Source organism: Physeter macrocephalus, unplaced genomic scaffold, assembly GCF_002837175.3.
Source record: "Physeter macrocephalus isolate SW-GA unplaced genomic scaffold, ASM283717v5 random_748, whole genome shotgun sequence".
NCBI classification, from domain to species: Eukaryota; Metazoa; Chordata; class Mammalia; order Artiodactyla; family Physeteridae; genus Physeter; species Physeter macrocephalus.
In genome coordinates this window covers 1-26,820 of record NW_021146034.1, presented here as the reverse complement: position 1 = coordinate 26,820, position 26,820 = coordinate 1, and the positions used below count along the sequence as shown (strand labels likewise).

Genomic DNA, 26,820 nt, shown 5'->3' with positions numbered 1-26,820 from the left:
GCCGGGGCACAGCGCCCGGCGGCCGTTTGTCCCTCAGGCTTCCCAGCGACCGGGGCGGAGGACGAGGCGCCGTTGGGCAGGGAGAAGCTGCAGGGCCTCCCGGCGAGCCCGGTCCCCGCCACCCAAGCTGCCCAAGGACGGGGAGCAGCGAGGATGCTGGAACCCCGACGGCGACGGCTCTTCCCACCTCACCCTCCTCACTCGCATCACGTCTTTAGTTTATCCCCCAGGGCCCACCTGGCACAGGGCCTGGCCTGGAGCCCGCCCTCTTCAAGTAGATGTTGGATAAATTAAAAAAAAAAAAAAAAGTAACGTGTGTGTAACCTGTGCTACTAAGGTCATGTTATTTTTATTTTTCACTCAAATCCTCTCCTCACCAGATTAGTAGAAAAGTCAGCCCCTCCCTCCACAGTTTCTCCCCTTCCCTGCAGATAGTCCTAAACCTCTCGGGCTTAGTTAGCCCAGGCTGGGGACTTTGTATCCGCCACTTCCCAGGGACAGAGACACCCAGTCGAAGCGGACATCCTGCTGTGTGGACGCCTTGCTGCCACGTGGTGCCGCTGTTGACAGCCGAGCACAGGCCCGAATTTGGTGGAGGTTTGGGCCTTGAAAGCGCAGCTGGGAGCCCTCAGTGCCACACGAAACCACGTGCCTTTTCGGTCTCGTGTGCACAGCCCGGGGCACCAGCTCCGCCATCGGACGTCACCCGCCTCCTGAGGACGAAAAATGTGTCACCGCTCCTTCCCAGGGTCCACACGGCACAGAAAAGGCAGCTTTTTGTTTCCAGAGGGGTTTCATCACACCAGAGAACTGAGCCCCACCCACCTGTTAAGGTCTGATTTGGTCCCAGGGGGTCCAGATGTCACCACCCCAAAGGTCTGGTTTTACATTGTCTCCTTCCTAGGGAGAGCACAGGACTTCAGAGCCTCAAATGTTATTTGTCCTCTCAAAGGCAACCAAGAAGGCTTTTCTCCTGCCTAACTATCGCCAGCCCAGAAAAAGAACCACATCCCCAATCCACATAGGCTAGATCTTCAGAGGGCTTTTGGCTACGGTTCTTTGACAGCCTTTAGCTTCTCTGGCGTGAATCCATGTTTACGGGTGCGCCACTAGAAACAGCATGTCCTCGCTAGTGGAGAGCAGATCTTGCTACACGAACCCTGGCATCTAGCAGAGGGCCGGGCTCACAGCAGAGGGCGGGGCTCAGAAGGTGAGAACGAGTGGGGGGTTGAACAGAAATTCCCCAGGGCCGTCCACCCAGTGGTGCCGTCTCACTGGATGGCAGCCCAGTGAGAAGTGGCTCTGAGACTCTGGAACATCAAAGGGGAGTGTCCTGGCAAAGCTCACCTTAGGTGAGGAGAGGGAGCCTGAGCCCGGCGGGACCCCCTTGCGAGCTCGTGCGAGGGGCAGAGGCAGGGCCGAGGCCCGGCTTCCTCCACAGGAGGCCGCACACCACATTTCCCCGAGCTGGGAAGGGAGCGTGTTTTCTAAATTCCTGGGCTTTGTAGCCTCTCAGAGGAACTCGCCACCACAGGAGCCAGGAGACACGCGTGTGGCACTGAGACTTTTCCAGACATCGATGTGTCACCGTCACCTTCGACATGGAGATGTTTTCCTTCCTGCCTCTATTTCAGCCACATTCCCCCGCCCCCACTTCATGAGCAGGTTCCACACTCAGCTCCAGAGCACGAGGCTGGGGCTCAGAAGCAACACCCAGCGACCAAGGGAAGGCCTGGAGCCGCGCTCGGCGCCCAGGAGGCCCTCTGTGCACGGCTAGTGCAAGAAGCACTCGCCTCCAGGCCCTGCCTGATTCACAGGGTGTCCGCTTTCTCATCAGTCAGCTGGGAATGTTCGAAGGCTCTCCTGGCCTCACTGCTGTGATTTTCTACCTTCTACCGGGTGGGAAGAGCCGGCGGCCCTGAAGACCCTTTCCAGGGGTGGCCAGTGCTCACCCTCAGCGGGGAAGGCAGTCCCGTGCCCCAGGGGACAAGAGACCGAGGAAGCCTGGGATTGCCAGAACGGGGGTCTCCGGCTCCTGCCCCACCATACCCACTGCAGGGGCACAGGCCTCTCTTTGGGGAGGTGGGTGGGTCGTGGCTCTGGGCAGCCTCCAGCACCGGGGAAGGAAGAGTCAGCCAGGCCTAAAGCTCAGACAAGGTCCCCGCTACTCCAGGCATGGCTGGGCTCCAGCAGCCTGGGGATCACCTGGGAACTGGTTAGAAACGCAGACTCTCAGGCCCTGCTGGAGACCCACAGAATCCGAATCTGCAGTTCAATAACATCTCCAGGCGACTCATTTGCAGAACAGAGGGTGACTCCCTCCAGCTCGGTAAGGCATACCTCCTGGGTGTGCCCTCCGGAGCGGAACCTCCTTGGGGCCCTCTGGGACGTGTGTTAGAGTTCCCAAAGTGTCCAGTCTGAGCCACGCTCAGCTAAAGAGGCTTCTTCGGAGCAGGTGGCAAATGGGCCTTCAGAAAGGGGAAGCATTTCAAGATCCAGGAGAACCTTGTAGACGGATCTCCCCAGAGACTGAGAGGAGGGGCAGGTATCTGGCAGGTCACCTGCCCATGCACCTGTGGGGCAGCACCTGTGCCTTCCTTCTGGCCTGGATCTGCACAGCTGATCACCTCTTGCCAGCAAGCGCGATGGCCAGCAGCCGGCCACGTTCAGGGCTGTCTGAATATGGATTTGAAGAGGGCGGTTGTGAAAGATCTGGGAGTAACTGCATGTTGGAGGTGGCTAAGCTCCAGCTAGAGCCCTGGGCAGGGCAGGGCAGGGCGATGTATGCGCCCAGCCTAGGTTCCTAAGAGACCCGGTCAGCCGGGGCTGGGGCTGGGAGGAATGGCGCACTGGCCGCTGGGTGACCACGGGGCTGCTGCAGCACCAGCCTTAGCAGCAGTACTCCTGCTCGATGCTGGCCATCAGCTCCTCCTCGGAGTAGTCGTACGTGATGGCTGACTGCCTCTCAGGCCTCTTGTGGCAGCTGCCTGGGGCTCTGTGGGTGAGAAACATGGACATGGGAAACAAGATGTTACCTTCAAACGCCACATCTCTACTGGACGACCACGGTGGCCCCTGTATGGAATTCTGAGCCATCCTAAAACCAAAACTGAAAACCTCTGCCCCGGGAACACCTCCTCAACCTCTTCCATGAGCAGGCCCCTGCCTGATTCTCTGGTTTCACCTCTCCGACGTCACCCAAGACCTTACGCTGTGAGGAAGCCAGTGCCTGGGATGCTTAAGGCTGAGGGCCCGGGGCTGGAAAGACCCAGCTTGAATCCCAGAGCTGCCACTTACTCGCTCAGTGACAATTTTCTCTAAAATGGAGCTGTATCCCTAAATTCATCCTGAGGCATAAATGAGATAACGCGTGGACAGCGTGTGACACCGAATTTTGCACCCTGCACAGCCCTCAGCAAAGGCGAGCTGTGTCTCGACCATCCATCGGCCTGCCCCACTCCCTGTGCCTGCCCCTTGGGTGGGCGGGGGTGTCTCACAGGAGCTGCCGCGCTGGGACAGGACTGGGCGTCAGGATCCCGTCGGGACCCTGGCCACTCCCCCAACCCGCTGGGCAGTGTATTAAGTGACCAAATCCCGGATCCTCATCCTGCCGCCTGGGCTCCTGGAAGTGGTTCCCACCAGCCCGGACCCGGCTGCCCACCCCCCTCCGGCTTGCTGGACTCTGCGTGCCCCCGACTTCCTTGTCCTGCAGGGTGTCCCACGGCGGTGTCCACCTGTGCCTGGCCATGGCCTTGCCCCCTTCAGCACCTTTGACAGGTGGGAGGGTGTGAAACCTGGGCCGGACTGGGTGCTGCCAGCCTGAGGGGCTGCCTCTGAAGGAGGAGTTAGGCCAGAGCTGCCCACTGCCAGGTATGGGACCGCGAGCTCCCACCTGCCAGCCAGAGACGTGCTGCCATGTGAGCTGGGGGGCTGGGCTGGATGATCTCTAAGGCCCACCTGATCACTGCCATCGCGCTCCTGACTGATGTTCAGAGCAGCCTCCAGGGCCCTGTCTGCTCTCCCAAAATGCAGGGCAGGAGCTGGGCTCTGGGCCACTTGACTGTCACCTCAGGGTGTGTGCGGCCTAACAGGCCCCCCAGTGCTGAACAGCAAGGATGAGGGTCTAACAGCGGGACCCCACCTCCCCAAGCCCAGAGATGACACGTGCCTCCTGCACAGCCCTCTGGGGTCACCCAGGCCAGCCCCCTCTGTGTGGATGGGGGAGAAATGCCTTGCCCACGGTCCCATGGTGACCTGGCTACAGACCGTCCTCACCCGGTCCCACAGCTCAGCAAGGCCTTTCTTTCTAGGCACCCGACACTCCCTGCAGTTGGGACATGGGGGAGAAAGGGGACGAGGAGGAAGGGCTGGCAGGGGAGGCTGGCAGGGGAGGCTGACGGGGGAGGCCGGCAGGGGAGGCTGACGGGGGAGGCTGGCAGGGGAGGCCGGCAGGGGAGGCTGATGAGGAGGCCGGCAGGGGAGGCTGATGAGGAGGCCGGCAGGGGAGGCCGACAGGAGTTGTTGCAGCCCCAGCAGCTGGGGCTCCACTCGGCCTCACGCCGCCCTTGCCTGTGTGACGAGCAACATTGTCCACCAGCGGCCGTGGGGCTGCCGGCCCGGGAGCCTGCAGACCGAGATGGGGTCTCCCCCTTCTTGGGGGAGGGGAGCACGACATTAAAAGGGAGAGATGGTTCCTAGAGGGATTGAGGAGTCAAGAATTGAATCTTTGTTTAAATTATAACTCACTATGTCAGAGATTCCTAAAGTCAAGCAAAACAAAAACCCATTACTCTTCCCCAGAGAGAGCAAATCAATTATAATTGGGCTACAGAGCCACATGCGAAATGAGGCCTGAGTCATTTGTACTATCTGTTGGGTCTAGAATTTACTGGCCCTTTGACCATGGCAAATCATACCTTGTATCTGTTTACTCATTAGGAAAATGGGGTGCCTGGCCTAGGCCTGGCTTATAGTGGGTATCCCACAAGCATTTACAGAATAAATAATGAGCAAATTTCAGCAGCAGCTGCAGACAGAAGACTCCTGAATCCCTGTTTCCCCTCCACGGGCCCTAGGCTTCTGTTACCGGATCCTCACAGACTTCAGGTCAGGCCAGCGCAGCCCCGTCCTCAAAGCCAGTCCGGCTGGCTCAGCTCTGTTGCTTCCACGCCCCAACCCTGGGGAAAGGGCGTGGCGACATCGAGGATGGTCAGGACTCGGGGGTCAAGGCCCACAGGCCCGGGCTCACACCGAACACTCCCTTCAGCTGCGTCCACGAAGCGCCTGCTCTGTGCCTGGTGCTGTGAGGGCCCAGAGGTGTATGCGGCTGAGAGCGAGGAGAAGAGGTAAGACAGGCTGTCACAGGTACCCGCTGCGTTACAGGTACAGGCGTGGTGTAAACTGGAGCCGGCACTGCTGAAGGAGGGAGACTCACCAGGTCGACACGGAGGGAGGGGAGGGTGAGAGTCTCTGAGGAGGAGATATCTGAACTGAGTCTGGGGGGATTTTCCCCTTCAACCTTTTATTACGAAGACTTTCAAGCATACCGAAAAGTTGAAATCGTGGATTCAACAATTAAGTAAAAATTTCTCTGCTACACTTTGCTGGGTTTACTTTATCACGTCTATTACTTTATCGGATTTCTGGATGCATTTCAAAGTAAACTGCACTCATTAGGACACTTCTCCCTGAAGCACTGCTTTGAGGGGCTCTGGCGGCAGAGAAGGGGACGGTGGGCTTGTCTGGGGCCGCAAGGACGGGCGCTGCAGGAACCAGGAGGGGAGGGTGCTGGGGGCTGCGCTCTGTGTGCACTCAGTCTGCGGGGGCAGGGATGGAGGTGCACGCTGGCTGTGTGGAGGAGCCCAGGGCCGGCCGGTGGCAGTGAGAAGCCACAGTGGACGTGGCAGCAGGACACCCGCCGCTCCCTCCTCAAAGAGGTTCCCCTACAGGCAGGGGAGCCCAAGTTTGGGGAACAGAGGAGGGCGGCTGCTGCCAGTCCAGACCCTGGGGGAGGCCTGTATGGCTTCACAGCCTGCTCCCGGGAGGCAGAGCCCTGATCTCACCTTCATGACTCTCTCCCCTTTGCAGCCACTGAGCCAGGACCAGCCTGGGACCCACCCAGCCCGGAGTCCAGGGCCTAGCGTGGTACTCAGGACGCTCCCACTGAAGTATACTGAGGGAGTGAATGAATGAATGAAGTACTCCTGGTGAGGGATGTCCTCGAGTCTGCATGTGAGGTGAAGGGACCTATTCATTTAAAAATAAGAAGAAACAGCTAATTTGTTCGAGGCAGAATTTAATCCTCCTAAAGTCCTTGGGGTGATGAAAACTTAAGAAAGTCACTGCCAGTTATCTTTACAATCAGTAGAAATATGCAGGCGGGACTGAGCTCCGCTGGCACCGCGCCGGGCCCAGCTCCTCAGCCGCGCCACGTGCTCGGGCGTCCAGGTCAGCGGAGCAGAGCCGGCCCCGGCGCCCGGTCACTGCGGCGAGACACAGCGCCCGGTCCAGCACGGGAGTGCACGGGGGCACTGAGCCCACCCAGAGGAGAGCCTGTGATGGTTTGCAAAACAAGTGACGAGCAGGGGCTGCGAGGGAGGACGGGGAGCGATGCTCCTCTCTGCTGAGTGAAGCTCTGGCCTTGGCAAGGGCGGAGCCCGTGTACATGCGCTCAGCGCTTCACCTCCGCGGCCACGGTGGCGTCCCAGCGCCCAGAGCTGACCCCAGCGTCCTCTGACTGGACAGCAGTGGCCCACGGTTTCAGCTTGGCCTTCCAGGCCCTCCTTCTCCCCCCAGACCCCGTGCTAAATGTCACCAGCCTGTGCGTGGTGTCCTGTTCAGACCTCTGTGTCTTGCTTGTGGATCCCACCACCTGGAACGCACCTGCCCTCCTCTCTCCTTGGTGAAAGTACGTATCCTGCAAGCCATTTAAACATCAGTTCCTCCACGAGCCCTCGGCAGTTCTGTCCCCTTTCAGACCTCCCTTGAGCCCATGTGAAGAGACCCCAACCTTCAGGAAAAGGTCTCCTCAAAGGTTTGTTAAATAAGGGAAAACAGCAAAGTTCTGGCCCTGAAGCCGTTTGGAATTGGTAATAAAAATAGCCGTTGAGCCAGAATTTTCACATCTCTGGTCCTGAGCACCACAGTCAACCATCTCCCAGTGACCCAGGGCCGCTCACTGTGACCCCATTAGAGATGAGAAAGCCCAGGGCAGGATGAGCCAGAGGCCCAAGGTCGTCCCAGCACAGCTTCCTGGTGCTGGCTGCTCCCGGGGCCCTGGAATCCTCACGGAGCCCAGGCCCGTGCAGGCAGAGAAGGCCTGGTCTCTGGGCCTGGGGTCCTCAGCTGACACTTTCCAGGGGTTTTAAATGTGTTTTCCTGCTAACACTGCAATGGGATTAGGGGGGACCCACCTGCCTTCCTTCTAGGCTGTAAACTCCTGAAGGCCAAGGGCTGTGCCTCACTTACAGATGAGCCACTGCAAATAGTTTCTGAGTGAATGGGTGGGGCCAGGCCGGGGATGGGGAGCACCCAGAAGGGGGATGCAGAGGCGTGGGCAGGGCGGGGGGTAGGGTGGCTGTGACTCTGGTGGAGATGTGCTTTCCCCCCGCCCCCACCCCCCGTACTTACTCAGAGACACTGCTGCTCTCCGGGCGGTCTTCAGTGCTCCGTTTCGGGGACACCTTGAGAAAGACAAAAGGAAGAGGCATCAGAAGGTTGTCAGTGGTGCAGCCTGTCTTTGCCCCGGCTTTGTGCTGACAGACGGCCACCACATTCAACCCAGGGCCGAATAAACCAGAGCTGGAAAGTGGAAAGGCTCCCCTGCTGTCTAGCTCCATCTGCCTATTTTGCATGTGGGAAGCTGAGGCTGGGAGAGGGGAGTGACCTACACAGCTCGCACCAAGAGACTCCCCACCTCCCCAGCAGCTAACGGCCAGCATGTCCCCATCCCTCACTCCAGGAGTCAAAGTCCTGACCTCCATCTAAGCACTGCCTGGCAGCCTGCCCTGCTGCTCTGCTGTGCCTTCTCTCTTCTAAGTCAAGGGTGCACAGATGTCGCACGTGTCTGTCTGCAAACTCTTCCAATGGTCCATGCCTGTCCTGTCTCAGTTACCACAGCTTTAGAATAAGCCTGGACTCTTCCCGGTTCTTTGCACCTCCTTATATGTGTACTGCAGTCAGTTTGTCCCCCTTGGGGGTTTTGTTGGGGTTGAAGTAATACACAGATCATTTGAGGCAGACTTGATGTGTCTATAATAACAAGTCTTCCAGTTTACAAACAGGGAACATCTCTCCATTCATTTAGGATTTCTTTAATGTCTTTTAAGAAGTCTTATCATTTTCCCTGTAGAGGTCATAGATATCTCTTTCTAGACCAATTTCTAGATACTTGATATTATCCTTTTTTAAGTAAAATTTTATTTTCTTCCTGTTTGTTTCTACAGATATATGATTGAAATATATACATTTTGTGTTCACCAGTCTTACTAAACTCTCTTATTAGTCCTAATAACTTATTTATAGATTCTTTTGGACTTTCTTTCTTCCCGTTCACATTATCTGAGAAAAATGGCCATTTGATTTTTCTTTAATATTTATTTATTTATTTATGGCTGCGTTGGGTCTTCGTTGCCGCTCGCGGGCTTTCTCACTGCGGTGGCTTCTCTTGCTGCGGAGCACGGGCTCTAGGCGTGCAGGCTTCAGTAGTTGCGGCACGCAGGCTCAGTAGTTGCAGCAGGTGGGCCCTTGAGCCCGAGGACTTAAGTAGTGGCGGCACGGGGGCTTAGTTGCTCCGCGGCATGTGGGATCTTCCCGGACCAGGGCTCAAACACGTGTCGCCTGCATGGGCAGGCGGGTTCTTAACCACTGCAACACCAGGGAAGTCCCTTGGCCATTTGATTTTTTCCCTTCTGGTCCCTACACACTTTTCACCTAGCCCTTCTGCACTGGCTAGGACATCCAGTACTACCTTGAAAAGAAATGATAACAGGCATCTCTGTCTTGTTCCTTTATTGAAAGGGAAAGTTTTCATTATTTCAAATGTAATATTAGGTTTGCTGTGGCTTTTTCTCAAGTTGTCCTTTATCAGATCCTGGTCTCTCTGTGTAGCTCGTTTCTTAAGCTCTGTCTTCCAGGGCACTGATCTTCTCTTCATCTCTGTCTACTTTCCTGTTAACCCAAACCATCAGAATATTTACTTATTTATTTTACTTTACTTTTGGCTGTGTTGGGTCTTCGTTTCTGTGCGAGGGCTTTCTCTAGTTGCGGCAAGCGGGGGCCGCTCTTCATCGCGGTGTGCGGGCCTCTCACTATCGCGGCCTCTCTTGTTGTGGAGCACAGGCTCAGTAGCTGTGGCTCACGGGCCTAGCTGCTCCGCAGCATGTGGGATCTTCCCAGACCAGGGCTCGAACCCCTGTCCCCTGCATTGGCAGGCAGATTCTCAACCACTGCGCCACCAGGGAAGCCCAGAATCTTTAATTTTGTTTATTGTATTTTTCATTTCTTCAAGTTCTATCTGGTTCTTTTTAAAATATGCTAGGTCACTTTCTAGAGGTCCTGGTCCTTCAAAGGTATTTCCCTTAAATAAGATAAAATAAACGTAGTTGATTATAATCTGTGTCTGGTAATCCAGATAAATAACTGAAGTCTTCGTTGGCCTATTTTTGTTGTCTTTGTTTCTTCTAGTGTTCGCTTGGTTCTCTGGCTGGTTGGTTATTTTTTCTTGTTTGATGCTCGTTACCCTTGAGAACACTTTGGGGGTGGTCTCTGTCCTGAGAGGAACATGCCTTCCTCCAGAGACGACATGAGCTTGCTCTGTCCAGGCACCAGGGGGCACTCCTGGTCTGGGGCCACTTGAAATTAAATCCATGCATTCAGGTATTTTGGACCACCTAGGTGATGGGAACTGGGGCTGCAAACCTTAAGAGGCAGCTAGATTGTGGCTTTTCTACCCTCCTGCACTGTTCTGTGCTGGGACACTTTTCCTTGCAGTCCCCCGAAGGTCCTGGATTTATCAGGGAAGGATCTACTATTACTTTCATTGGGCCCTAAATTCTGTTCCCTTTACTGCTGGACACCATCAGACCCAAAGCTCAAGTTCACCTGAGGCAAATGCAGCCCAACGTCTTATCTGCATCTCTGATTCTGCCTTTCTTGGATCTGGGCTGGTAATTCCTCACTATCTCACTAGCCACTTAATGCTTCAATGACACTCTTACTACATTAATTATATCCAGTATATTAAGTTGTTTTCAGCAGCAGAGGGGTCTGTCTGAATAACCTTCCATACTGTGTTCCCAGCATAAGGCACCTGAGGGCACTGTGGACACCAGCCTTTGACCCATGAAGCTGAGCAAGGCCACGGCCCAGCCAGATGTCAGCCGGCTTTGTGCACAAGAAGCCCCATTGGCACAAGCAGTGCCCTCCAGGACAGGCCACGACTGTCAAGAACCCGGTCTTCAAGGAGCTCACAGTTCATGGGGAGAGTCTCATAAAAATGCAATGTGATGCTATGTGATAAATTCTGTAGCCGAGTTATGAAGGGCTGGGAGAGGAGGGGAAACCAACTCTGAATGGGAAAAACACCATGGGAGGTTTCCAAGAAGAGTGGCAAGAGTGACATTTTAGCTGGAGTTTTGAAAGAGTAGGGGTTTACCAGGTGGAAAAGAGGGGCAGGGCACTTCAGATAAGGAACAGCATATGCAAACACATGGAGTCGTCAGAGGTCGTGAATAAGCATTCATCAAGTCCATGTGCCCTGTGGTGCACCATGTTCTATTACCCATACAGGATATGGTCCCTGCCCAGAGCAGCTCACAGCTGGGCAGAAAAAAACCAGCGTCATGACACAACTAGAGAAAAATCCAATGCCAGACCCCGAGGTGTGGACTACAAGTGCACAGGTCATCAGAAGTCGTGATTACAATGGTAAACCAAACATGCAGGCCTGCTTCCCGCTTTCATCCCAAATCCTTAGAAATGACAGAAAAGGCCATAAAGCAAAAAACAAAAAAAAACAAACAAAACAACTCACAAATCTCTAACAGTACTGCAAGACTAGAAAGTAGAGTTTTTTTATATATATATAAATTTTTTATTTTTATTTTTGGCTGTGTTGGGTCTTTGTTGCTGCACGTGGGCTTTCTCCAGTTGCGGCGAGCGGGGGCTACTCTTCATTGTGGTGCACGAGCTTCTCATTGCAGTGGCTTCTCTTGTTGCAGAGCACAGGCTCCAGGCGAGCAGGCTCAGTAGTTGTGGCACACAGACTTAGTTGCTCTGTGGCATGTGGGATCTTCCCGGACCAGGGCTCGAACCCATGTCCCCTGCATTGGCAGGCGGATTCTTTTTTTTTTTATTTTTATTTTTATAAATTGATTTATTTTTTGGCTGCATTGGGTTTTCATTGCTGGACGCAGCCTTTCTCTAGTTGCAGCGATCGGGGGCTACTCTTCATTGTGGTGCACAGGCTTCTCATTGTGGTGGCTTCTCTTGTTGAGGAGCACGGGCTCTAGGCGCACAGGCTTCAGTAGTTGTGGCTCACGGGCTCAGCAGTTGTGGCTCATGGGCTCTAGAGCGCAGGCTCGGTAGTTGTGGTGCACGGGCTTAGTTGCTCCGCGGCATGTGGGATCCTCCCAGACCAGGGCTCGAACCCGTGTCCCCTGCATTGGCAGGCGGACTCTCAACCACTGCGCCACCAGGGAAGCCCTTGTTTTTTCCTTTTAATAGTAGAGCAGGATGAGCTTCCCACTGTGCTCCCTGTGCACATAATCCTACACCGCCAATAGGCAGAACTGGGCTTTTGCCCCCACAGGAAGCTGCTTACATTCTCTCCAAATTCTTTTTTAAAGTCCCCCTCCATCCTCCTATTCTGAGGCTTAATCCCAGGGATTAATCAATCACCAGGTATTAATCAATCATCAGTACCCCAGTGTGCCCAGTGCTTTGTCAGCTGCTGTGGAGACCCACACCCTATACTTTTGAGGTGCAATGTCACCAGAGAAGTAAGTCTTAGACATGTTAACAACAAGTCAAATGATAAGAGCACAGACTGGGGGCTATAAACCTTTGTGCAATCAGTTTAACCCGCAGTTTACTCATTTGTGTAACAGGTACTTAGCCTTCAGGGCTGCAGAGATATGAAAGATTATCTATCTCTCTTCTGTCTCATCCTTAGTATAATGCCCATCCTGTAAGTGACCAGTAAACACTATTACGAACATCTGACCCAACGTCCAGCCCAGGGTAGCCTCTGACACAGCCCTGCTAGAAGAGAACCTGAAGGCGTGAGGAGGAGGAGGAAAGCACAGGGAAGATCTTGGTGTTCAAGGCCTGAGAGGTTCCAGGACAGCATATGCTTCCCTGAGAAACTAGTTCTGATGTGTTTCTTGGGAAATGTTAGTTAGTGGTGGTAAACAGAAGCAAGCCGACCCTGGGTGTGTCCTGCCACACAGGCCCTGTGGCACGGGCCGTGGCAGCCGCCTGCCACTACAGGCACTCCCATGCATTGGCCAGAAGAGCCTGTCCTGCCCGCCTGGCGCTCTCTCCACGTGGAGGTGGGCTGCACAGCAAAGGTGCACTGCTTCCTTCCAGGGGTACCTGAGGGGCCGGCTAGCATCTGCTAGTGGCTAGTGATCTTGCCTCGGGGATTCAGTATTCCCTGCAGGTTCCTTTGAATATTCGTGCCTTTGGGGAGTGTAAAGATGAAGAGGAGATGACTCCCAAGTCAGCAAGGAATTCACAATGGGAAGAGAGACAGAGGGTAGGGAGGGGCGATGAAGATGAGCGAGAGGAGGGGAAGTCACACAGGCACGCACACATGTACACACACGCACTCACCTCCGCCACCTCCTGAAGCAGCCCATTCCTGCTCGGGCAGCTCAGACTAGCTGAAAATTCTTTAAAATTTTTTTTTATTAAAAAAAAATTAATTGTGGTAAAATACACACATCTTAAACCATCTTAACCTAAAATTTACCACCTTAACCATTTTTAAGCGTACAGTTCAGTAGAGTGAAGTACATTAACCAATCTCGCAAACTTCATCCTGCAGAACTGAACCCCTGTCCCCATTAAACAACAACTCTCATCCCCCAAACCCCAGCAACCACCATTGTACTTTCTGTCCGATAGATCTGAGTCCTTTAGCACCTCACCTGAGTGGAATCATACAGTATTTGCCCTCTTGTGCCTGGCTTATTTCACTTAGCATAATGTCCTAGAGGTTCATCCATGTTGTAGCATGTGCCAGAACTTCATTCCTTTTTAAGGCTGAAGAATGTTCCACTGTACATGTACACCATGTTGTGTTTATCCATTCATCCATCAAGGGACACTTGGGTGGCTTCCACTTTTTGGCTGTTGTGAACAATGCTCCTATGAACAGGGGTGCACAGATATCTCTTTGAGACCCTCCTTTCAGTTCTCTGGGGCATATGAGAAAGTTCTCTCGTATAATATTGACACCAATCTTCCTCCTGGCAGTTTTCAGTCACTGAGGCTGGTTATCTTCTCAGGGACAACAGAGAAGTCAAGTAATACTTTGACTCAACTACCCTTCAGCTATTTTTTATGAAGTCATCCAACAGGGACCCTAGTTCCCTCTTGTCCATTTCTGCTGGAACCAGCTTTTGCCATCACCTGCTGGGGCTTTTCCTCTCATCACCAGGTTTTGTAAGACTTGTTACAGATATGGTTTCTCCCCTCAGGAGGGCAACTGAGGGAAAGAGCAAGAAATCGGAATCAAACATTTGCATAGTCAGCCAGTTTCCACTTCTCTGTGCTGCTCTACTCACTACTAACGGAGACACACTGACAGCTGTAGGGCAGCGATGATGTGGTCCATCAAGTGATGTGGTCCATCGAGTATGTGGACTGGACGCCCCAAAGCTGCACTCAAACAGAAGGCCATACTCTTTCTTTTATAATTTCCCTGGCAGCTCAGCTTTGTTACATCTTTCATTTCTTTACCTGTGTTTCTTTCTGTGGTTTGAATGTGTGGTTTTTCCTCTCGTCAATTTAAGTCTTTAACTTGACTTCCTCAGATGCAAAATGTGTTAGACAGGCCTCCCAGAAGATCCAGCTTGCTGAAGCAGCTCAGGAGCTTGTGAAAAGCAAAGACACAGCAGCCCCTGGTGGCTGCTCCAGGCCTAGTGCAGACACAAGCTCCCAGCCAGCAGGAGGGCCTGCCACTCCTGGTCGGTAGGACACATCTGGACCCCGGGGAGGCCATGGCGCCTGGACTGGGGCCGTGGGAACCCGGCTGAACTCAGGATGAGCGTGTGATGTGTCATCACTCGAGATCCTAGGGAGGCTTTGAAAAACTCACACCACAGCTGAACAGGAAGCAGAAAACATCTGAGGAAGAACTGAATAAGATGATTTCTTAAAGTCTTCTGTGGAACTTCCCTGGTGGCACAGTGGTTAAGAATCCGCCTGCCAATGCAGGGGACACGGGTTCGAGCCCTGGTCCAGGAAAATCCCACATGCCGCGGAGCAACTAAGCCCGTGTGCCGCAACTACCGAGCCTGCGCTCTAGAGCCTGCGAGCCACAACTACTGAAGGCTGCGCGCCTAGAGCCCGTGCTCCACAACAAAGCCCGCACACCGCCACTAGAGAAAGCCTGGTGCGGCAATGAGGACCAACGCAGACAAAAATTAATTAATTAATTAATTTTTAAAAAAAGAGTCTCCTCTGACTCTTACAACTAGGGTTTGTTGAAAAAAAGTGAAGTATCGGTGGTTAATCTTTAGAAAACCCACTGAATATTTTATTTAACAATATGTATATCCTGCTTCTTCTGTTTAAAGAGTTCTCCCCTTAACTCTTAAAGTTTAACAGCTTTAAATGTATATATGCACCCATGTCAATAATATATATAATTGACATGGAACAAGCTGCAGATGTCTGAAGAATACGATTTGACAGGTTTTGACATGTGTATCCACTGTTAAACCACATCCATCACCCTGGGTGATGCTCCCTCTTTCCCCTCTCTGCCTTCCCATCTCCAGGCGGCCACTAGTCGGCCCCTGTCACCGCACACCCATGTGCCCTCTCTAGAAGCCTAAAGACGTGGGGTCAGACAGCATGCACCCTTTTTTGCCTGGCTTCTCTCACGCCGCACGACGAGCCTGAGATCCAACCACCCTGTTGTGTTTTATCAGTAGACTTCCCCCTTCCTCCCTAAGAATTGTCCCTCTTTGAAGCCCAGGTTTGCTTATGTTTCATTATGGAAATGTTAACACACGCAGTGGAGAGAAGAGTGAACTCCGTCTCCGGGTACCGAATCTCCCGGCCTCGGCCGGTTTCAGCACTTTGCCAGTCGGGTTCAGTCCTCTCACCACCGGGGGCGCTACTGTCCCCACACGGCTCCACTGCACGGCTTCCCAGGCAGCACGCGCTGCGGGCCCAGTGGACTCCGCTGTGAGGGCTGCTTTGCGTTCCTAAAGTGACAAAGGACTTTTGCAAAAGGAGGCTCTGACTGTGAAGCCACCAGTCCTAGGGCGCCCACCTCCCCTCACCAGGCCTTGCTTCGGAAAGTGTTTCCCGAGACAGAAGGCCAGGGAGACCTGGAGAAGGTAAAGGGTGGGACTGAAGGAAAGTAACAATAAATTACATATCTACAGCGTTCTAACACCTTACGAAGCACCTGCAAACGCATTTTCACACGGGCAGCCGGATCCTCCCCCCGCCCCGAGGCAGATGACCTGGCACGGATCCTGGTCCTGCTGGGGGTTTGGGCGATCACCCTGCTGGGACCCAGAGGCCTGGGGTGTCAATAAGAAGGCAGCCTCGGGGGTCTCTAAGGTCCCGTCAGCTCCAGCAATCTGATTCTCCAACCGCGAAGACACCAAAGCTGCCGAGTCTGCTGGGAGTCTGAACGGGTAGCCCTGGGCCGGAGGCTGCCTTCTGTGCTGGGGACAGCTCCCGGCACGCATGCGCTAAGGATCTCGTCTGCGCAGACCACTGCTGACCTCCTCACCGGAGCCCAGCTAGGGCTCGGCCCGGGCGCCGGGGGAGCGCGGAGCTCCAGCGCGAGGCCTTCCTCAGCACCTCCCCGAGACGCTGCAGTGACGCCCAATCCCCCTCATTCCCCCACCTCCCCGCACCAGCACTCAGCCCCCGCCGCTGGGCCCGGCCTCCGGCAAGGCGCTGGCACACCCTGCTTACAACCTCCACTACGTCGTCAGGCTTCCGCCCACGGACAAAGCCCACATCCCGGAACCACGGAGGGAGGGAGCCCTCTGGGGTCACACCTCTGACCCCATCTCCAGGCAAGTGCTTCTAAGCACTTAAATCTGGCTGTTTTCGTACATCTCCTGAGAGGAGGTGCCTTCCTCCGGTTCCTGGAGTTCTCCAGGGCTCCAGCTCGGGACCCTTCTCCTTCCACCCACATGCTCTCCCTCGTCGCCCCATCTAGACGCTGAGGTTCACAGAGCCACGTGCCAGCTCCAACCACCTTGTTCAGTGGACCTGAGCTTCCGGCGGCCCACGAACTTGTCTGCCTCACACCCCAAAGGCGACCTGCACAACCCTGAGCGTCACTGTCCACTCGACGACACCGGCGGGAAACCCGGCTGCCTCTGCGGCAGCCCGCCTTCCCTTGCTCTCACACCCAGCGTGCACCTCGCTTTCTCGCATCGCCTCTTACCTGGATTTCTGCAGAATCTCCCACCTGGGCACCCTGCTTCCCGCGCCGTCTCCCCTCATCCTCCGCCCTCCTGCCACCCCTTGTCTTTCTAAACACAGCCTGGGGAGGAGACACAAGGACTCGATCAGGTGGGCGTCTCTGGAGAAGGGAACTGGAGAAAGTGGGGGACAGGGAGGAGGGGAAGCTTTCCCTTCAGTCTACCTGTTACATTTTTTCTCATGCGCATGTATATTGGCTATTCTGATTTTTTAAATAATCATTTAAAAATAAAAAACACACAATTTCCACTAGCTCCCTGTTGCCTACAGGATAAAGTTCAACCCTTTAGCCTAGAAGGTCGTGAAATCGTGACCCAAACCGATCTCGTTGTCTTTTGCGCTCCAGCCATCATCACCTTGCTGTCCAGCCATTATGGACAACATGCTGTTCTCCTAAAGCACTTGGTCCCTCTGGGTTTTTCTACATATGCTGCTCGCTCTTTGTGGAATGCCCCCTCCTTGACTGACTGCTGGAAAACTCTACCGATCCTTCACAACCAACTCAGAGGTCAGGCCTTCTTGGATGGGATTATTCAGCTCCTTGTACGTAAGAATTCCTACTCACCTCCACTCCAGGGCTACCATGATGAACGCTCACTTCACAACCCTCCCCCAACACAGCGTGAGCCTTGGGGGGCAGCACCATGCTTTACTCGCCTATGACTCCTAGGTTGATCAAATACCACTCACTGCCACTTAAATTTGTGTTCTTTGCTAGAGATCTGAAAGCAGACAGATGGTAACTGTCTTCAAAATAGCGGCTTTTTGCCAAAAGTCCATTATAGTATCCATCACTTTTCAAATCCCTCTGGTGGATCTGCTTTCCGGCCACGTAATCATTTTGATGCCTGTTTTCACCTTCACATCCCACAGCAGCTGTGAGCCAGGATTACTGTGAAGCCCTGGCTGACGGTAAAAGACAAGAGTTACCCTGGCCCTCCTTTGCTAGAGCAAAATGGAACCTTTGCAAAAATGGTGGACAGCGGATTCATTCAGCCTAGAAGACAGATAATGATCTTCCCTAGATCTTGAGTGACTAAGATTTATTAGGCGGTGGGGGGTGGGGGGGGGGTATGAATTATCACCTGGTAGTAAAAGCACTGAATTTATATCTATTAGACTGAATCAGAATATCCTCTTTAAGGGTGCCCTTGAATTTCACTAGCACATTTAATCCCCCAAACTTCTTTTATCTAGCCCATTCTGGGACTGAGATTTTATGGTTAATTCAGTGTCCTAATGGAGCCATCTTTATGGCCACCCACCAGCACTGCACTGTAAAAAGAACCTTCCCGAAAGCCTTGGCTACGCTCCAGTTCCTTGCCTCCCATTCTCCATGAAGTCCAGCCCATCAGGCTTTCCGCACCGCTCCACTGAAACGGCGCTGGCCAAGGGCACCAGGGACCTCCAAGCCGCCAGATTCAATGGTCAGCTCTCAGACTTCATCTCACTTCTCCCATCGAGCAGCATTTACAAGAGCTGGTCACTTCCTCCTCCTCGACATACTTTCCTCCCTTGGCTTCCAGACCTGCATCCTCTTGGTTTGCTTCCCTTTAGGATGTCCCCTCATCTTCTCTACCTCTGAACACAGGTCACACACATAAACACCCCAGAGCAGTGCCTGGCACACACTCAGGTGTTAGCTGACCTCAGTATTACTGGGTGGTCCGCTCTAATCTCAACCCTTCTATGTTTTAATGGCTGCCAAATGTATAAGTCCAAACCCAGCCTCTCCCCTGAATGCCAAACTCTTACAAAGATCTTTTCAATGGATATCTCGGGGTAGATGTCTAGCACGCATCTCAGAGTTAACATATCCTAAAACGACTTCCTGAGTCACAACCTTCAAACCCTGCCCCTTCCACATGTCCCATGTCAGTTAATGGCGACTACGTCCTTCTAGCTGCTCAAGCCAAAAACTTCGGCGTCCTCTGACTCCTTTCTCACACAACCCACAGCCAATCCATTAGTAAACTGGCTGTCTCTATTTCTAGTCTAGGTCCACATGCCAACCGGTCCTTCCCAGCTCGCTCACTACCACTCCAGTCCAAACCAATCCCTCTTCTCTGGGTTCCTGCAAAAGCTTCCCAGCTCTGCTCCCAGCTTTGGCCCCTCCACCCCAGCCCAGGCTGTCTTCAACAGGGCAGCCAGGGTGAGCCTTAAAACAAACCAGATCATGTCATCCGCTGTCCAGAATCCCTCCAGCCTTCTCTACCTCATTCAAAGTAAAAGCCAAGGCCTTGGACTTCCCTGGTGGTCCAGTGGTTAAGATTCTGCACTCCCAATGCAGGGGGCACCGGTATCATCCCAACCCCCACCCCCCCCAAAAAAAGCCAAGGCCTTCCGGTGGCCACAAGGCTCACCGTTCTCTGCCCGGGCACCAGGCCACCACACTGTCTCTCCCAGCTCTGACCTGCTGAGAGCAGGCCCACTGCTGCTCTCCCCAGCCCCTACTGCTTTTTTGTCCTTTATTTTGTTCACTGTTGGACTTCCATGACCGAAGGTTAGTGAAGGTTTTGTCTGTTTAGTTCACTTATGTATAACCAGCACCTAGAACAGTACCTGGCACATGTAGGTGCTCAAAAAGTAAACGTTGAATGGATAGACCAATATTAGATGGTACATTTTTCTAATTAATAGACCACTGATTGAGAGAGATAGTGCTGCATTTTTTTTAAAAAAATCACAATTTGATTAAATAACTTAACACAAGACAAATCCAAGCCCTTAGATTTTCACACATAATTTTCCCACCCTAAATAGTTTTCAGTTTCAGTATCTCACTAAAATACTGTTGATTTTAAAGTTCTTCTGACTTTGGGAAAGGAATTCTGCCTTGGGCACCTAAGACTGACCAGGAACAAGTTGAAAATTAGTCTAGAACAGTAATAGATGCTTTAGTGAGTTAAAGTACGTGAAATATTTTGCATTCATTAAAATAATAAGGAAGAATATTATGCAACAGCATAAAAAGCCGCTTATGAGATAGCTTACGTAAAAAAATTTTAAGACTGTTATAATTCAATGATATATATCTTTAAAAGAACAAAAGAAATGAAAACAGGTGACAGCTGATAAGTTAAAGAGTATATTGGGAAACATTTTAAATTGTTAATGATGCAATATGGTCCTTGCCTATACAATTTTCTTAAGATTCTCAACATTACAGGAATTCTCTGGTGGTCCAGTGGTTAGGACTCCACGCTCCCATTGCAGGGGGCATGGTTCAATCCCTGATCGGGGAACTAAGATCACACAAGCCACGACGTGGCATGGCCAAAAAAAAAAAGATTCTCAGTATTGGCAAAAAATAAACAAACAAAAAAACCTACCTGGAAACAGCCTGAATATCTCACCATAAGAGATTAATTAAATAACACTACCTCTGGATGCTGGGCAAATTATGAAGACATTATGATAAGAGAAAATGCTTATACTATAATGCTAAATAAAAGGATGCTATAAATTGTATATCTACACTACACTCTTTTTTTTTTAAGGGAACTTTATTACTTTTTTTAATTTATTTTTGGCTGCGTTGGGTCTTCGTTACTGAGCGTGCGCTTTCTCTAGCTGCGGCAAGCAGGGGCTACTCTTCGTTGCGGTGCACGGGCTTCTCATTGCGGTGGCTTCTCTTGTTGTGGAGCACAGGCTCTAGGCGTGCGGGCTCAGTAGTTGTGGCTCATGGGTTCTAGAGAGCAGGCTCAGTAGTTGTGGCGCACGGGCTCAGTTGCTCCGTGGCATGTGGGATCTTCCCGGACCAGGGATCAAACCCGTGTCCCCTGCGTTGGCAGGGGGATTCTTAACCACTGCACCACCAGGGAAGCCCTATAAGCAATGTTTATTTCCTTTTCTATATATTTTTTAAATATATATTTTTTCTGTTTTCCAAATTTTCTGCAATGAGCATATATTCCTTTAGAGTGAAGCTAATATAAGGCTTATCTTTTTATTTAAAATCTCTCATGTGGGACTTCCCTGGTGGTCCAGTAGGTAAGACTCTGCGCTCCCAATGCAAGGGGCCCGGGTTCGATCCCTGGTGAGGGAACTAGATCCCGCATGCATGCCCCAACTAAGAAGCTCGCGTGCCACAACTATGAGCCCGCATGCCACAACTAAGACCTGGCGCAGCCTAAATAAATAAATGAATAAAATATTTTTAAAATAACCCCACATCTCTCATGAGTAAGATCATTTTAAGTTTTTTATTGCAGAGAACAACCAAGAACAATTTTTTTCTCATGCGCATTTATATATATATATTTATATATATATATTATATATATTATATTCTAACTTCAAAAACAAACACTTAAAAGTAAGCATAGGGGCTTCCCTGGTGGCGCAGTGGTTGGGAGTCCGCCTGCCGTCGCAGGGGACGCGGGCTCGTGCCCCGGTCCGGGAAGATCCCACACGCCGCGGAGCGGCTGGGCCCGTGAGCCGTGGCCGCTGAGCCTGCGCGTCCGGAGCCTGTGCTCCGCAACGGGAGAGGCCACAGCGGTGAGAGGCCCGTGTACCGAAAAAAAAAAAAAAAAAAAAAAGAAAGAAATAAGACAAAAAAAGAGCACTTGATCAACTAATCACTAAAATTATTGCCACAAAGCTCATTCACTGAACAGAGGACTCCTCAGGCCAGGGAGGAAACCTCTCCCAGGCCTGACCTTGGAGGGTTCTGCTCCTTTAAGCTCAGTGCCCGCGAGCATGCTTCTGTGATTCTACCACCCGGGGCAGCTCAGAGAGGGGTCTATTTGGGCGAGGGATACAGAGAAGTTTGGCTGGTTGCATACAGACTGACAATGGTAAACAGTGACCGTTGTAAGACTGAGGCTGGGCCAAGGACAGAAAGGCAGTAACAAGCAAGTCTCACAGCTGCCAGGGCCATTTTGGTACGTCTGACTGTCAAGGTCAGGGGGGTCTGATCTCTGCTCTGCTATAACCATGTGGCTTTAGCCACTTAACTTTCATCGGTGCCTGTTTCCTCTTGCCCATCTGTAAAAATGGACGATAATAATAACGGTAAAAATGAAATGAGTTAATACACGTGTGAGACCCAAGTGCTCAGTGAAATATTAGCTACAATTATTCTTGGACATAGACAAGAATAATACATAAGATTCAGAATGAGGGTTCAGAGATATACATAATTCGTCTCTAAGAAATTGTAATCAACAGTGGTCCGAATTTTAAATGTGGGTGCTTAAAGGGATAATTTCACTTGAGTTTGACATTCTCTCATGAAGAATACCTCTCTCCTCCAAAATGCTAGATAGTTATGAACCTAAGAAGGCTTTTCCTCCTTCCTTCCAAAGAAATTTAAAAGTGTTTATTTACACGCTCAGTCAGGCTTTTTCTCTGTCCATGGGAACGTCATTTCTAACATTCTGAAGAAGGGCCAACTTCTACATATAGGTTTCAATACCGACTCATCAAAACCCCCATTTTTTCCTAGGCCAATGGTGTCTTGTTAACGCAGAGTCTTGTAAAATGTACAGCTGCCAGAGACTCGGCTGAAGGGTGTAAACTGTAAAGCAAAAAGGCATAGCCTCCACACTTGGCCATACAGGCAGTTAGCCTTCTACCTGTGACCTCTAGAGCCAGGAAATTAAGAGGCTTCACCCTGTTTACTTCATGTCCCCAGACCTGAAAAGAATGAACTGGACTCAGAAGCCTCCTTGCAGCTCTAATAGTCTAGGATTCTAGGATTCATTCAAGAAACATCTATGGTACAGAAGAGACATACAATCCACACCCAGAAGAGCAACCACAGCCGGCTGACTTTACCTCCTAATCTCTCTGGACTCCGTCTCCCCTTCAGCCCCCTCACTGCGCTGCTCCCCTCAGGACCTGCTCGTCCGGACCACTGAAGCGGCCCCAGTTGGACATCTTGCTCCTGGCCCTTACTCTGCCCAGTTCGCCCTCCCCATGGCTGTCGGTCCAACCTTCCTAAGACACAAAATGTCACTCCCCTTAGTCCTTCAAAGATACCCACGGCTTTCATGGTAAAGTCCAAACTCCTCAGCAGGGAATACTCCTAGCGTGACCTGTCCGTAGCCTGGCATTCACCCTTCCCAACCTCTTCAACGCCAGTGCCCCCACCCACACCCTGGCTACCCTATGCCCCAGCGGCCACTGCCTTTGCATGCAGGCTTCTCTCTGCCCAAATGCTCTTCGCTGCTTGTTTGCCTGGCTAGTGCCATAGACCCTTCCAGATCCAGGTCAAGTGCTGTCCTGCTGGGATGCTGACCTGACTGCTCCAGGGGACCAGTTGCCCCTCCTGTGGGCTCTCTCTACAGGCTGCCCACAGGTATTCTTCTTTTTGTTTGCAGATCCCTCTCCCCCATTACACTGTCAGCTTCTTGAGGGCAAGGACTGCGTGCCACCAGCGTGCATCTCTAGCACCCAGAGTGATGCCCGGCACACGGCAGGTGCTCAAGCAATACCTGAGAAATGACTGAAAGAATGAGTAAGGCAGCCCATGCACCCTAGGAGTTGCTGTGATACTCAGCGAATGGGGGTGGGGACGGGGGAGGGAAATCCATTCTTTCTGTTTTCTTTTCATTTTCGCTTCTGAAGTTTCCAAAGCACTTGACAACTGATCCCTAAGAGACTGCTTCCATGCCCTCTCAGAATTTCCCCCAAATTTTCTCAACTGTTTATCCATTTTGAGGGTTATATAATGGAACTCTGATGTAATCTTAAAGGAATCTTGTTATATAATTGGGTCCCACTTGCTGCAGCTCACTTTGGGAGGGTAGCAGGGGATGGGTAGGAGGGCAGGGGAGGAAGACCCTGCAGTGTCCGGGTTGGCCCAGTCCTTTCCACCCACCCCTCCCCACCTCACTGAGGCGCTTCCAGGATTCCACTGCTTGGTGGCTGCCCCGGAAGACACCTCCCTCTGGTCCCAGCAGTTGTTAAGCAAAGCCTGCAGGACTCCGGGGAAGGGGGGAACTGCCTTGGCCACCCTCCTCAAGCCCAGGAGCTGAGATCACAGATCTTGTTCATTCAGCTCTGCTGGAGCGAAGGCTGTTGCCATACGAGAGTGCTCACTTCTATTGTTTTTCTAGAACAGCGGGGATGTTATTACAAGTGTTCTGGAAGAGGGAAGAGGGAAGCCAACAAGAAACTGCACAGCATCTTAAAAATAGCCAGTAGTATGCAAATTGCTTGACCACAAGGCAAAGATCCTGATGTGTGTCGCACGAGGGGCCTTTGTAAACACTGTTTGGCTACCGGTCCCACCTCTTAGCATCCTCCTCCGACAGTGCCCGGGGAATGGCCAAGGGGGAGGTACCTGAGGAGAAAGCAGCCCCGCTGGCCAGCCCCTACCTAGGCTGGAAGGAGCCACAGTTCCAAAAGGAAAAAAGGCAAGCTCTGGCCAGAAGCAAGCCTGGGAGATGCATTTCTGCTAAGGGATGTCTGTCTCCCTGCCTTTTAAGGCTGCTGCCAGCACTGTCACCCCCCAAATTGGAGGCAGTGAGACCAGCACCCAGAGGAGGCAGAGAGGGGAAGGGGGCGAGCAGGGAGAGCGCGGCGGGACGGCCGCGGGGGCTGGGGGACAGGGCAACAGGGCGGGGGCCCCGGAGGGACAGGGCGCGGGGTGCGGGCCGGCGGGGAGGGGGCTCCGGGGCAGGAACCGGCGCAGCTGCCCCACCGGCTCCGCGGGCTCCGACACTCACCGGGCTCCCGGCGCCGGCTGCGGGTCGGGGCCGCGCCGGGCCCCGCGGGGCCAGCTCCCCGGGGCCCCAGGCCGCCGACTCGGCCAGCAGCTGGTCCAGCAGGCGCAGCGTCTCGTCCCCGCCGTCGGGGGGCGCCGCGGGGCCGGGGCCGGGGCCGGGGCCGGAGCCGGCCGCCCCCTCCGCCGCCTCCGCCGCCGCCTCCCGGGCCTCCTCCCGGGCCGCCGCCGCCGTCGCCGTCGCCGAGACCGGCGGCCCCGTCCCGCCCTCCGGGGCTGCCCCGCCGGGCCCCGCCGCGCCCCGTCCCCGCCGCGGGGGGGCGCCGCGGGGCCGGGGCCGGAGCCGGCCGCCCCCTCCGCCGCCTCCGCCGCCGCCTCCCGGGCCTCCTCCCGGGCCGCCGCCGCCGTCGCCGTCGCCGAGACCGGCGGCCCCGTCCCGCCCTCCGGGGCTGCCCCGCCGGGCCCCGCCGGCCGGCTGTCGGGGCTGCGCAGCCGCCTCAGGGCGCGGCCGCTCCGGCTGCTGCCGCTGCCCATGGCGCGCCCGCCAAGCAGGCCTGTGGCGCCGCCGGAACGCGGCCCGGGGGCGGGGACGCGGGAGGGGGCACGGCCGGGCCGGGGGTGCGGACCCGGGCCGGGCGTGAGCGGGGGGAGGGGGAGATCCCGGGACTGGGACGCGATTGGGGGCGGGGACGCGAGCCGGGCCTGGGGGAGGGGCGCGGGGGGGGGCACGGGCGGGGCGGGGGTGCGGACCCGGGCGGGGCGTGAGCGGGGGGAGGGGGAGATCCCGGGACTGGGACGCGATTGGGGGCGGGGACGCGAGCCGGGCCTGGGGGAGGGGCGAAGCCACCGGTGTGCGGAACGTGGGGCGTGGTGTCGCCGTGGGGGAACTGGATCCCGGGACAGGGGAACGTGGGAGGGGGCGCGACCGGGGCCGGGGTGCTGAGCCCGGCCTGGAGGTGGGGGCCGAGAGCCGCGGGTGAGGGCTCTCGGGGAGCCGGCGGCCGGGGGCGGGGAGCGAGGGCCGGGTATCCGGGCACTGGATGGCGAGGGCACTGGGGCGCGGCGTCCCCTCCTCCTCCGACTCCTTCCTCCTCCCTCCGGCCCGCCTCGGGCCCCGCCTCTCCTTGCGGGGTCAGCCCTCCAGGCTCTGGCTCCCCGACCCTCCGGGTCCCCGCCGCCTGGAAGAACTGAAAGCACTGGGGCTCCTGCAACACGCCCAGACCGGCCTGCGTGGGGTGGTGATGAGTGCGGAGGTGACTGCACAGCCGGGCCCCTCCCGAGCTTAGAGCGCGATGGGGACTTCAACTCTCCCAGCCTCCTATTCCTCACAAGTTAAGTTGGGGGAAGGGGCCGGACGGTAAAAATAGCTCTGAGGATGGAGTAAGATGATGAAGGTGCCGGGCCTCCCACCCTTCAATTTCTGCCCTGCTCCCTCGCGCGACCTAAGACAGGACGGAAGGAGGGAAGGGGGCCGTTCTCCCGGACCGGACTCCCCGCTGCAGCCTTTCCGCAAGGGAGCCGGTAGCAGGCAGTGGTGGGCCCTGGGTTTCCCGTCCCTCTCCTCCCGCCCCAAAGGAGATCTGGTGCCTGAATGCTGAGCCTCATTAAAAAAGTAACCACTTTGGGGAAAAAAAAAATTTGAAAGGAGACAGAGAAAGCATTGCCTCCCCAAGGAAAAAGCCAGTAGGTACTGATCATAATTAATTCTAGCTTTTGGTCATTGGATAGTAAAAAAGAAAGAAAGAAAAACGTTTATTATTTTTAAGTGAACCAAGCCCCAAATAAGAAAAAGGCCGAAGCTGTCTAATTCAAACCCGGTGGTGTTATTGTTGGTTGTGCTTGCATTTTAAGACTCGACTTCTTTCCCTTCCTCGCTTACTTAAAAAAAATCTAACCTTTCCAAAGCAAGACAACTCAAACATCCTGGGTTTAACTCACATCTTGACATTAACCTGAATCCAGATGGGATTGCAGAATAATTGTTAAAATGAAATGTTGGCTAAACTTTCCCTACCATAGACTTGAAATTTTACTATTTTATGACTTCAGGAGTAGGCATTGAAAGCTTTATGCCCAAGACAATGGAATAAACATGGGATTCAAGTCTATATCCATTTGTTTTATTATCAAGAGACTAAGGAAGTATTTGTAACTCCTCTTTATTTATTTATTTTTTTACATTTTTTTGATGTGCTGTCTTAACCATCCAGATGCAAGAGATGGGCCACATACATTATTTGGTGTCATTTGGGTGTTCTGATTCCACAGATGTGTCTAGTTTGGAAGCTATTGATATAAGTTTTCTTTTTAAGAAAACAAATCTCATCTTGAAACTCTTTAAACCTGGTAGAAAAACATTCACAGGGAAAAGAAATCTTTCTTGTACTAAGTTCAACTAAGTTTAATCATTTAAAGGAAAACATGTTTTACTACTGCCTAAGTAGAGTCTAGTCATGTGACTC

The 26,820-nt window shown here is 53.4% G+C and overlaps 1 protein-coding gene across 1 annotated transcript; it reads right to left on the bottom strand.

Annotated features, from left to right (window-relative positions):
* Window positions 1–332: 332 nt before the first annotated feature.
* Window positions 333–24,892, bottom strand: CYS1 (cystin 1). The gene is made up of 4 exons (XM_024119001.3): window positions 24,731–24,892; window positions 24,363–24,548; window positions 7,630–7,682; window positions 333–2,995 (listed from the first exon to the last, which is right to left on the bottom strand). The coding sequence occupies exons 1-4, from the start codon at window positions 24,890–24,892 to the stop codon at window positions 2,890–2,892; spliced, it is 507 nt and encodes a 168-aa protein (XP_023974769.1). The 3' UTR covers window positions 333–2,889.
* Between the last annotated feature and the right edge of the window lie 1,928 nt (window positions 24,893–26,820).

Excerpts from the sequence above, each read along its gene's own strand:
- CYS1 (XM_024119001.3), bottom strand. The coding sequence starts at position 24,892 with ATGGGCAGCGGCAGCAGCCGGAGCGGCCGCGCCCTGAGGCGGCTGCGC. Across the intron at positions 24,549-24,730 it reads GGGAGGAGGCCCGGGAGGCG|GCGGCGGAGGGGGCGGCCGG; the intron begins GCGGCGGAGGCG and ends GCGGCGGCGGAG. Across the intron at positions 2,996-7,629 it reads GAGAGCAGCAGTGTCTCTGA|AGCCCCAGGCAGCTGCCACA; the intron begins GTAAGTACGGGG and ends TCTCACCCACAG.